Source organism: Montipora foliosa, chromosome 3 (genome assembly GCF_036669935.1).
Source record: "Montipora foliosa isolate CH-2021 chromosome 3, ASM3666993v2, whole genome shotgun sequence".
NCBI lineage: Eukaryota > Metazoa > Cnidaria > Anthozoa > Scleractinia > Acroporidae > Montipora > Montipora foliosa.
The window spans coordinates 17,597,187-17,609,681 of NC_090871.1; the positions used below are offsets into that span (position 1 = coordinate 17,597,187).

Here is a 12,495-nt window from a genome sequence, read left to right on the forward strand (position 1 = left end):
GTTCAGAAATCATTGACAAGCCAAGAAGAAGTGCCTTGAGTCAGATGTTTCCAGAAAATTTGCTCTCATTTGCTGAACATGCGCTTCCACTCACCCTGTGTACAACTTCAGTCGCTGCAGTGTCACTTTGAATATTGCTGGAGATAATTAAAAGTGTCCTTTTGACTCTAAGTAACTTTTATACGTTTAAAACACGTGAAAGAAAGGTTTAAGTTTGCCCCAAAGTATCACAATTTCATTGATGGCGACTGATTTTTCGCAGGGCTGGTTTCATTGCTTTGGTGTTGTCGTACAAAAATAAAATTTCATCCAGTTGATTTGTGCGTTTTTGGCCGTCTTAATAAAAGAAAATGTTTCCCTCTGTTATAAACAAGTAATCGCAAGTTTCCTCATAAAATTATTTGTATTTTCAGAAGTTGCAGAGATTATAATTACCCTCATCGCTGTGCGGCGTTTCTAAAACGAGGGTAAGGGTAAGACCAAGGGTCAGGGTAAGGGTAAGGATACGAATACAGAAAGTATCCTAAAAATGCATAAAAGCTAACCTTAAACTTTTGTTTAGGCCTAATTAGGCCTAAGGTTAGCTTTTATGCATGTTTAGGATACTTTTTGTATTCGTATCCTTGGTCTTACCCTGACCCTTGGTCTTACCCTTACCCTCGTTTTAGAAACGCCACATCGCTGTGTGACTTGGGCAATTTCTGCAACTTCTGAAAAAATACGAGTTTAATTTTTCCTTAATTTTACTCGGCCCCATGTGATTACCTACAGTTAAACTAAAGGCTTCAAATCAAGAGTAACTACTTAGAATTGAATAGATCATGTGTAATTCTTGTGTAAATTGCTTCCCACACAAGCACAAAATAATAATCTTAATAACCCATTGACCCCTGAGAGTGAGACTTGATAGATTTTACTCTCAGACTCTCTAACGCCAGATGATGGGCATCCTAGGGCACATGCAGGGTCAATGGGTTAAGCAAAAGTAAAGTACTTTAATTAATTAATGGACACTACTGTATGTAAAGATTTCAATAAATAAATTCAATAGGCCATTTCTGAGTTCATGCCTGCCTCCTCTTCAAAGCGAGTCTAAGTGTGAAGTTTTTGTGATGGTAATTAGTTCTACTTTACATATGAATGAAAGCTAACTTTCATAAGAAAAACTTCGCACTTAGACTCGCTTTGAAGAGGAGGCAGACGTGAACTCGAAAATGGCCCATTATTCATGCAGGTAATAGGGGATGACAAGGCCAAGGTGGGATAAATGATCTCTCCATGCCTGAATAAACAGTTGTTCACACCTTAGCAAGGTCCTTTTCTTTCAGATAAGTTATAGCCTTTGTTATCTCAAGTTCGTTGGCTAGCTCCAAGTAAGGTGATGACTTGACACACTCTATACACCTGACAGGCAAAGACAGTCAACCAGTTACTCTGAATAATAATATTATTTGGATACCCAGTAACCACATGAATGGGAAGACTTTGGGCACGTTCAAGCAAAAATGTGTTGTTCTGGAAAATAACGTCACCTGAGCAGTGGAGATTTTTCCTTCAAATTCCAACCATATTAGAAATTTAAAGGGAAGGACCACATTATAATTATTGCATTTGGTATTTCATTGGAAAAGACTGTTGCAAAGCAAACTGCAATTTTTTTCATGGAAGTCAATTTTACTATCAAGGTGCAGTTACATGTAGCCTGTGTACAACCACCCTCTCCCTTAGAAAAAATTAGGGAAGGAGCTAGGTGCAGTGCACAGTCCTGGAGAATAATCAAAATGACAAAGTTAAAAAAATATCACATTCAGTAGTGTTACTAACCAGTCAAATCCTGCAGCAAAACTGCTCTCAATTGCAGGAGATATGAGTTTAGCTGCATTCATGATGCACTTCTCAGCTTGAGATTTCCTATGAAACCAAAGAAAATGCTACTGTAACATGAATATTATTTTTAAGTGTAATTATGTTCACTTACTGTATGGTTCAAAGTTTTTCCTTGTTCAAAATCTTTCAAACCAGTTCAATTTTGATCTTTAGCTTTGTTTCAGATTATGATGATGAATCTTATTGGACAAAGAAAAATCAAAATTGAACCGGCTTGAAAATTATTGAACCACGAAAAAAATATATAATATATATTGTACTGAGTTTCAATAAGAAGAGTTTTTCCATCTAGGTTCACTAAAAAGCTCTGTTCCCTTCCCTTCTAAAATGGCTACTTACAGATTTCACTCAGTCTAACAACTTACTTTTGTCGTTCAATCTGCCGAAGTTTGTCATTTCTAATCACTTCCAAAATCATTGCCTGTTGAGGATCATCCTGAAAAAGATGATAAAGATAAACAGAAACAAGTTAAAAATTGAAAAGATATCTACAAGCTATTTCTCTGGCTTTGTCACACAGAGATCTTTCTGGAATAAGTCTCCCCTCAAGTGCCCATCCATTCCCTTCCCCCTTAAGAGAAAATAAAAACAACATTTTCTGGCATGCCAATTATTAACAAACATGTTTTCTTTCTCCCTACCCCTGTCAAGGTGTACTTGTCTTCATCATCAAACCCAAGGCTGACACTCAACAATTTTTGAAAAGTCTTCTTCATTTTCTCTTTATCAGCCAAAGCATAGTGACAGAGAAGTAGATTGAAACCTTAGAGACAAAAAAAAAACACATCAGTCTGTTAAGATTATGAGTACTGACAAATGACTGATATTTATAAAAATTTAATTCTAATATCCTTGCCTGCCAACAGGGTTGCCACATTAAACCATCACCACTATAAAAGCATAGTGATGATGGTACAATAATTATGGCACTTGCCTACATTAAATGTTCATGTTAATTTTGAATAATGCATACCAGTTATGAACAAAAATCCCCTTTGATTACATCAGTACCATGCTGATTCATCCTATTTAGTTTTCAACTCACCAGTCTGAAAGCTTGCCTTTTCACCCATGATGTGTTCAAATGATGTGATGGCATCACTGAACTGTGCCATCTTGACAAATGATACACCAATATTTTGCATAATCTTTATCCTGGGAAAAGAATTAAGACATTGCAGCATTTGTTATTGCTTCATCTGATTCAGTAATTATCAGATCACTGAATCTAAGGATAGGGAGCTTGAGCTCATGACACACAATGGCATTAAATGTTGCTCAGAAGGAGTGAATAAAAGTCCTCATGATACATGTAATTCAATCAAGTAACATTTATGTAAAATAATTTAAATAATTTCACAAAAAATTTACAAATTTTATATTATTTATTGCTACTAATAATATTATCATCAAAGCTATTGTGCAGTTACAACCAAATAAGTTGTCAATGTTGCTGTTTTGTTGTCGTTGTTAAAAAGCTCAATGCACTCCCATCAATAATGCAGCATTGATTAAGGAGATACTGCATTATACCTCATGTCCTTGTGTGTGTTGGGAACCTGATCCAGTGCCATCCTGTACTGCTTAATAGCCTGGGGGTATTTCTTTTGCTCATAGTAAATATTTCCCATGTTCACTCGTAGTCGTCCTACCAGAGAAAAAGGTTATCTTACAATCAAGGTCAGACTAAACAGTACCAGTATTGAAACTGAACCTGAAAAAATACTGACCTGCATTGCTGAACATCTTGTTTTTGACAATGACCTGGTATGTATTCAGAGCCTCGGCATACATTTTGTTAGCATGGTATTGGTTGGCAAGATTGAACAAGACCTAAAATAGTAACAACAATATTTTTAATTATTGTCATTACAAAGTGATACACGTCTGAGAAAAGCATAGAAATATACCAGTACATGTAGCTTCAATACAATTATTAAAATAATAATTACAGAATAAACTTAAAATTTAATTTGAGTTTATTACCAGTAATCTGATTCCAGTAGATAGCATGCATGTCAAAATAATGTGCAACGCACACAAAAATACATGAACATGATTGACAATTGTTAACTTGTTAACAATTCAAAATACTTGAAATTTTGAGAAGCACAAGCCTATTATAGACAGTAGCATGAATACCATGAGATACATGACTAATTCCCTTCACATCTTACTGAGCTCTTAGCTCAGGTCTAGAGCTTCTAAAAAGTAACTAACTGACTTTATTTCGAAAGAAAGGGAATGACCATGTAAAAGATCATTTTCCCAATATATAACAAACTTTACCTGGTATTTAAAAAAAAAAAATATATATATATATATATACCGTAGAATGAAGAAATGAAACCCATCCCGTTAATCAACTGATTAATTATAGCGAATGAAAAACATGAAGAATTGCCCTGAGCGGGATTTGAACCCACGTCCCCCTGAATACCGGTAGGGTGTGATGACCACTACACCATCAGGACAACCACGCTGGCAACGCAGCTATCGAGACAGTGAATTGGCCTATCGTGAGTATCCCGGGATTCTATATATTATATATATAATCATCTTGATCTGTACAAAAAAGGAAATACATGTACTGAAAAGAGGCACCTTTAACAATAACAGGGCCTAGCAAGGTACTTACAGAGTATGTCAGGTCGAGATTAATTTGCTCCCCAAGAGCAGTCTGCTCCCTCTGTCGACACAATGCACGTTCTTTGCGACCAGCCTCTTTGGCTTTCTCTAATGCCTTTCAAAGGGAATACATTTTAAAGGGACAAAGTTACTACAAATCTTCACAAAAAAATTAATTAACCAAATTTTCCGAAAATCATTACCGGTACTTTTATTGATCAGTACATGAATGTGCAACATTTTTTTAGTCAAATGGCTCCCACCCTACTCTAAAAACACACTGACCAAAGTGTACCAAATTTGAATATCCAGAAACACAGATTTGGGAAATCAATAATACATTATTATTGTTATTATTAATTATCATTATTTATTATTATTAATGACAACAAGAATTTTCAAAATGGTGTCACAGTTATTATTGTTGTGACACCATTAATTTTTAAAAACTACGAAATGCTATATGTTTCACTTGGGTTTCCAAGCACCCATATTTTGACAAGGTTTCTGGTGATTGGAAACCTAGTCAATGATTGTGTTTCAAAATAGTCCGAAAAACTGCAGCCAATAGACATACATGTAGCCCCAAAACCTGGAAAGCATACATGTACTATAACGGCTGTGAAACCAGAATGGCTGCTGTCAAAAAGGTATGGCTGTATGCTGGATCCCCTCTGTGCTTCAGTATGCTGCAGTGTACAGGTATATGACATGAATTGTTCTTCTTACCAATGGATATTCTCCTCTGTCATTAGCAAAACAGCTTTCCTCTATCAGTTCATTAACTTTCTTCTCCATTTGCTTGACTTTTTCCTCTGGACTGATAATCAATCAAACATATAATGTAAAGACATGAGTGAAAATATGCAACAACTGAGTTAATCATTAACACTTAAATTTTGATTTACAGCTCTGCAGATGACCAATGCCAATTAGCTTTTTGCAAATACAATTTCTTCTTTATTCATCCCCAGGGACCAAATTTCCTCTGGTCTGCAGGGTTAAGTGAAGTCATTAGGGACCTTAAACAATGATGACAGTGACAATGCCAATGGTAAAAAATGATTTATTGGTGATTTGGGACACAGTTTCCTGCTTATTGCAATTAATTTTGTTCTGCACGTGAAATATAAGCCAAATGCCCTAGAATTAAACTGGCATAAATGGCATTGACAGTAAAGAGAACAATGAGGGATTGATGTACAATGGTAAAGAAATGTACCAAAATGTACAACAATTGCATTTGACTCAAGCTCAACACTTGATTCAAATGTTCAATTTCTTAGCCACTTACCTCAATTATACATGTGTGAATTTGGTATGATACAAGTGTAGCATGAGGTTTCAATCAATGTTGCTCTGTGATTTTGATATACAGTACTGTGCAAAAAGAATGCAAACGAATTTCGTCGAATTTTGGTTATTGTTCTCTCGAAATTTCGCTGAAATTTCAGTGGGAAAGGTGTGATTTTTCGGCCGAAATTTCTTCGCTTGAATATTCGGGCGGCCGTTGCAAATTTTCGTTTTGATTGAAACAATAGGCTTTTCGAAAATTCGGCGAAGTTCGAATGAAATTTCGTTTCGCCCGAAATTTCGTTATATTTTGTCGAAAAGTAGCGAAAAGTAGCGAAAAGCGCGAAATTCGTTTGCATTCTTTTTGCACAGTACTGTACACATACTTTCTTGAACCTACAGCTTCACATTAAATTTCTTGAAGTCTCTTAAAAATAATTAAATTTCAAAATCAAAGCAAATTTGCCACATCTTTTCAACTTGTCATTATGATAGGCTTAAACATACAATGTTTTTCCTATTAATTTTAGTTTCACGAATGACATACTATATTACCATCTGAAGGTTGAATAAGAAATACTGATGATGTTTACGATTGCCATACAGTAATTCATATCCCATTTACTTTTAAGGGACAAACAATCTGATACCTTTCCTCACTCTTCACTTCCAATGGAGGGGCAGGTAAGCGAGCCTGGTTAAAAGGATCAAACTGGCCACCACTGTTAAGGGGTGATCCTGTTTGAGAGAATAGTAAAAATCAATGGAAACAAATGAATGACTGTTATGAATACTTTTGTATCAGCATCTAGCAACAATCTGACAATACTAATATTGGTCACTTGGTTAACATTGGTAGCTCCGCCTGCTATGTGAAATTAGAATGGAAAAGATGATGTGATCCCCTATACTTAGTATGTGTATATGTTGTAGTTCAAATTTGACTTTGGAACAATTTGTTTTTGAACTGGTACAAAATATATTGTTCAAACTGGTACAATTTTAATTTGTACTGGTGCAAAAACAGTGAAAGTAGTTTAATGTTTGTTGAACACAAAGAACACACTTCATTGATAACAGCTGTTTGCCATTCATTTAGTTAGTTCAAGAGGTTACTGAAATAAGGTTTGTTGAGCATTCAGAGCAGAACAGAAATAGCTAGACTTGTTGGAAATACTTAACAGTCTGGTTTGACCAAGAATAACATGAGCAAAAAAGTTAATTTCAAGCCCTGATTATTATTGTTATTATTATTATTATTATTATTAGGATATTATTAAGTTATTGGACAACTTTTTGCATTCGTGCTCATGAGCAATACCGCTAGCCATGATTACCATGAGAAAAGCAACTTGTGGGTTCCCATGAGTACGGTGCTCCACTATGATACTTAATTTTTACTCACTTTCTGAAGATGTATAACCCACTGGACGCACTGCAGTCATGGGACGTGCTGTTCCAGTGTCCTGCACAAAAAACAAAACCAGTTCAGCAAAACCACTCCAACACTGCTTTGGTGATATAATTTTAAAAATTAATGCTAAGACCGTCTCAGATAAAAATTAGTTGTAGAAGATGCGAGGAAAGACAAGAATCCTCACGCTATTTTATTTTTGATAGGAATGAGAAGTACTCATTGCAGAAACCAAAGGTTACACCAAAAAAAGTTTGGATTACAACCAACAATTACACATATAATTATTACAACTTAAATTAACCCTTAACTGTTTATGTCACCACAATAACCCAAATTCATAAAGGGCAGTTACTAAAAGAGGGCTCCAAATGCGACCAATACAGTCACATTTATGACTGAGTTTTTCCCTTTGTGACTAAAATATCTGGAGAAGTCGCAAATTGACTGATTTTCACCTCATTGTCATCTTGGTTCTTTCCAAAATGAAAGAGTTAGCAGTTGTAACTTTGCTGCTACTTTTCCAAAAAAATGAAGAAATGAAAAGATTATTTTGTCTCTCACCGTGTATTTTTGTTCAATCTGAAGATATGGGGCACAATTTCAGCCTAATTTAGCTGCGATGTTACGTGTACAACGCCTCCATCATTTGGCATTTTCAGTGGTTTCCTTACACATAAGTACTGTAGGCTCATTAAATTTTTGTTTTGTTAAATCACTGATGATACAATACAATACAACGACTTTACGACTAAAATTTGTGAAATTTCAACTAAATTTTAACGTATTGTGACTGGAAGTTTTTTTAAAATTTCAAGCCCTGTATGCTTTATTAATTTGTGCTAATTAACCTGATTTTTTAATTTTCCCATGCTAACAAGCTGGTGGATAAATCGCTTGAGTTCAGTTGGTTGAGCTTGGTTGACCATCAGAATATACTGTGAAGTACAGTGTAGTTTGTGGGATCAAAGCTCTGGCTGGACCTTACACTCAGGGATTTTAACCCATCAAAACATGTGAAAAGCACTGTTCATTAATTTTTTGAGTAAGGTAAAGGGAAAGTCTGCTTCGAGCCTAGTGGCCCATCAGGCCGGCGCTTATCTCTTTGTGAGTACCAATAATAATAATAATAATAATAATAAAAATAATAATAATAATAATAATAATTTAATAATAACAATAATAATAATAATAATAATAATAATAATAATAATAATAATATGGGAAAGATATTTGTTTACAAACATTGCTTTTCTTATTCAAATGTTCCAACTTCAGGAACAAAAGACCCTTCGTTTTGACAGCAAATGAGGGTCTGGTTGGCACATAAATGACAATAGGTGATGTCAATGATATATTTTTGCCTATTATAATTATTTAAAGTTATAATGTACTGTACATGTACTTACTGCAATGCCAGTAACTGGGCGACCCATGGAGGACCCTGGTACCTTGCCACGCTAAATATAAACATCAAAAAAAGAATTTTTAGGTCAGCGAAGAGAAAGGTTACATGTAGTTAATGGTCTAAAAACAAGCATTCAGCACAACTCCGCTTTGTTCAGATTTATGTCTAAAAAGACTTTGACAGTCAAAGCTTCGGACAGAAGACTTCTTGCATAAATTTGTGACATGAGAACTGATGGCTGATTTAATTGATGCTTTGTCACGCCTAAATTGTTGGTATCTATTTTTTGGGAATAGACCTTTTATCAGTTATGTGCTTCCAATGTAGTTACGTACCCGGTCTTAACATGAAAGTGAGGCTGGGGTTGACCTTGTTATGATACATGTACAACCTCCTGCTTTTTCTTATGTTAATGATTAATTTTTTAATGATGTTGTTCTTATGCATTTGGGTATGACTCTTTCTCTATGCTGACTGTTTTAATTATTTTCCTTGTTCAGTTTTATTTGTTCTCAATAACATAACATTATTTTCCTGCAATCTCACCTTTATCTGAAACAAATGAACATAAAAACTGGTCTCAAAAAAACTTATAATGAGCATTAAAGTCACAGTCAACTAACGTTTGCTTGTACATGTACACATTCAATTTACTAAAACAATGATGCCTACCCCTGCTGATGTAGACAGATTCTTTGCACCAGTTTTCTGTAATCAAACAAGCCCACTCATTAAATTAATGATAATAATTTATTGCATGTATAATATTTATTTTTGATTAGCCTTAACTTACTGGTGAAACCAATATAATTCTACTCTACCTGTATTGCAAGAAAAGAAATTTGAGCAGTAAAGTTTCAGCAAATGAATGTCAATGACTGAATTTTTGAAAACCTTGTCATTTAACCTCCTGACCTGCGTATCAGTTAGAGGGACATGTAAAAGAGTTACATGTATTACCGGTAACACTAGGAGTGCAAAACAGCTGCTATAAAGCAGCACAAAATGGCTATCCCCTAAAGCAAAATTATTGCTTTTGTGATCTACTGTAAAAATCTTTCTCTGGTTCCCAATGTAAATTTTTTTTAGGTTTTTAACATTCAGTGAAAGTCACTGTTCCTTGGTATGAACATACTTAGCTTTTAAGGACGTTCGCGCCCAAAACGTTCCCACGTACAGATTTTTTTTAAACTTGCCACGCAGAAAGGTAATGATCTACTTTTGCCAAAAAGGCAATAAAAATGGGGGGTCGCCGTGCTCGTTTTTGAGATCATGAGGTGCACTTTTAAAGGAAGTGATCTACGGAAAGAAAAATGGGGGTCACCGAGCATTCAAGAGAGTAAAATCGCTGCGAAGTTCTCAAAGCGATTGTCTTTTCGCACTGTCACGCCATTGCGTGACATTTCCAAGAAGACCTGGGTCCACAGCTATCCCATAATGCCACCTGCTTTCACGTTCCATTCTTGTGGAAAATGTTTGCACCTTTAGCATCGTGTTTACCTTTGTGGTGTGCGATGCATGACGTATGCGTGACATGCGTGAAAAAATGCGCAGTAGCAATGGGCGCGAACGTCCTTAAACGCGTAACGCAAGGCGCAATAGAACGAGACAACAGGCGTATTGGCATTTTTTGAGGAGAACACTGCCTTGCGGCTGGTTAGCCTATATGCGACTTCCGGATTTTGTGACATAGAACAACCTCATTTATCTCCCCAGCACTACAAGCTGAGTGGTAATTACAGCACGTGCTGGATCGGACAAGAGTATTGGTTAGCGAGCAATGTACAAAGGCAAACGAGCCAACAAGCTTGGGGGAAGTTGCTGCGCAGATTTAACCACACCACGCAGGAGTGACCCAATTTTAATGAAGGCAAAGCGATATATCCAACCCATCTCCAAAGGGAGGGAGGGAGGGAGGGAAAAAACTTTAACAAATTGCAAACAGCTAGTTAGTTTACTATAGAAGACAAACTGCCAAATGAACCTTGGATGGCTAACTGAGGCTTTTATAGCTAGACTCTGTCTATTAAAGTAGCCAGTTGCACAGGTATAGACCAAGGTCAGCAATCTCGTAAGCCTTGCAATCAAAGGGTTACCATGGTAACCAAGTCAAAACCCACCTGCAAGGAATCTGTCATGTGGTATGAAGCAGAGAAGACATACACGTTGCAAGCAAGCAGAAGTGCTTGGCAGACTACCCCTGCAACTCTCCCTGAAGATCTCTAAAATACTGCATTGTCTTGCATGTAGTTTTCCAAAACAATGATACTTACATGTAGTTACATGTATAGCCCTTTTTAGAGCCTTCAACCAGCCTGCCAGCCAGCATGGGTTTAATAAGTTTGTTCTAACAGGCTCTAAGTGTTTTTCCAATAGATACATTGTAACTTAGCCTTGTCTCTTCCACAAAACTAAAATTATTTTGATTTAGTATGAGTTAATACCTACCACCCCAGGTCTTTGTCCATGACTGGTTTTTAAAGCTTGTTGGAACTCCTCATCCTCTTCAAGGTTCTAAAAATTTAAGATTCAGATATAAAAAAACTGTACAAGTAGACTGGGTTGTAGGGTTGAAAACTGTATTATTATTATTATTATTATTATTATTATTATTATTATTATTAAACCCAATGACACCTCATCATCAAACGCCCCAGGACACTCCCAGTTGACGAGTAAAATTGCCTGGTGTTAAACAGAGTACTGTAAGAGTTCAGTCTCACTCCCAGGGCAGGGCTGGCATTAAGGGCTGGGGACTGGGGATTTGCCCCGGCCCCCGGCTTCGAGAAAGTCCACATTGCACAAAAATGAAATATCTATGGAAAAAAAATCGCTTCAAAATGGTTCCCTGCTGGGAACTTAAAATCTTAGTGACAGTCCTGAAGGGGTCAATGGGTTAAGTTATCGGAGAAAAAGACATCCATTTAAAATAACTTTTCATCATATTCTTTGCAATGGTTATATACATTTGATGAAATGGTATATGAAATGAATCGTATGAACTGCAGATATGAAATCAAGTGAAGCTATGATCTTCGCAGATATGAACGCAATTTTTACAATTGCATAGAGAAGCCTGAAAAATTCAGGACTTCAACAGGGTTTGAACCCGTGACCTTGCGATTCCCGTGTGACGCTCTAACCAACTGAGCTATGAAGCCACTGACGTTGGGAGCTGGTCATTAATTTTTTGTGGGTTCTAATGGTCCTGTGAGGAATGAACCAATGATGAAATGGTATATGAAATGAATCATATGAACTGCGGATATGAAATCAAGTGAAGCTAATTGATCACTTGGTTATAATTATACATTTGCTACCAACGTTATTTTTTCCCCTGATAATTATTTTAAAATTCTTTCAATGAAAGGTCCTCGACAGCAATAAATATTACAGATGACAATTTAAATCGTTGGAGAAGCCGGCATGCAATATGATACATGTAATTATGTTATGTGAAATCGCGCCATCGGAAGTTAGGACATGAAGCTGTGAGCAAAAATCTTTGTGAGATGTTGCATTCTGGACTTTACAGAGTGTACAGAAGCCAGTACTTCATGAAATTGTTAATTTCTACTCCTTGTTTGAACAAGGAAAAGAGATTACAGATCAACTTAGCAAAAGGCTTTTGCGATGATCAGTTTTCTTCTGACTCACCTCTGTGTCAAAAGCTGGATTATACTCGTTAAAACCACTGTAGATATCATCTTCATCCTCACCAACAAGATGCACTGAAGACAACATCTTATCGAATTCTTGGTGCTTGGTATAAGCAGTATTTAGTCGAATTGGCACTGATGCAAGCTTCGAGATCAGGAATGTTTATTAGTAACCATCAACAATATGGCCGCCCCAAACGTCACAA

General features: G+C 36.2%; 1 protein-coding gene across 1 annotated transcript in view; it reads right to left on the minus strand.

The window, feature by feature from the left end:
• LOC137996949 (intraflagellar transport protein 88 homolog) overlaps positions 1–12,491 on the minus strand; it is a 30,691-nt gene extending 18,200 nt beyond the window's left edge. The window contains exons 1-15 of the mRNA XM_068842600.1: positions 12,288–12,491; positions 11,079–11,144; positions 9,303–9,338; positions 8,632–8,682; positions 7,214–7,274; positions 6,459–6,546; positions 5,245–5,335; positions 4,526–4,630; positions 3,618–3,720; positions 3,421–3,535; positions 2,933–3,042; positions 2,529–2,650; positions 2,253–2,323; positions 1,825–1,911; positions 1,305–1,404 (exon numbers count right to left, since the gene is read on the minus strand). Coding sequence (XP_068698701.1) covers positions 1,305–1,404; positions 1,825–1,911; positions 2,253–2,323; positions 2,529–2,650; positions 2,933–3,042; positions 3,421–3,535; positions 3,618–3,720; positions 4,526–4,630; positions 5,245–5,335; positions 6,459–6,546; positions 7,214–7,274; positions 8,632–8,682; positions 9,303–9,338; positions 11,079–11,144; positions 12,288–12,374 — 1,293 coding nt within the window. The 5' untranslated portion in view covers positions 12,375–12,491. The remainder of the gene's footprint in view (positions 1–1,304; positions 1,405–1,824; positions 1,912–2,252; positions 2,324–2,528; positions 2,651–2,932; positions 3,043–3,420; positions 3,536–3,617; positions 3,721–4,525; positions 4,631–5,244; positions 5,336–6,458; positions 6,547–7,213; positions 7,275–8,631; positions 8,683–9,302; positions 9,339–11,078; positions 11,145–12,287) is intronic.
• Between the last annotated feature and the right edge of the window lie 4 nt (positions 12,492–12,495).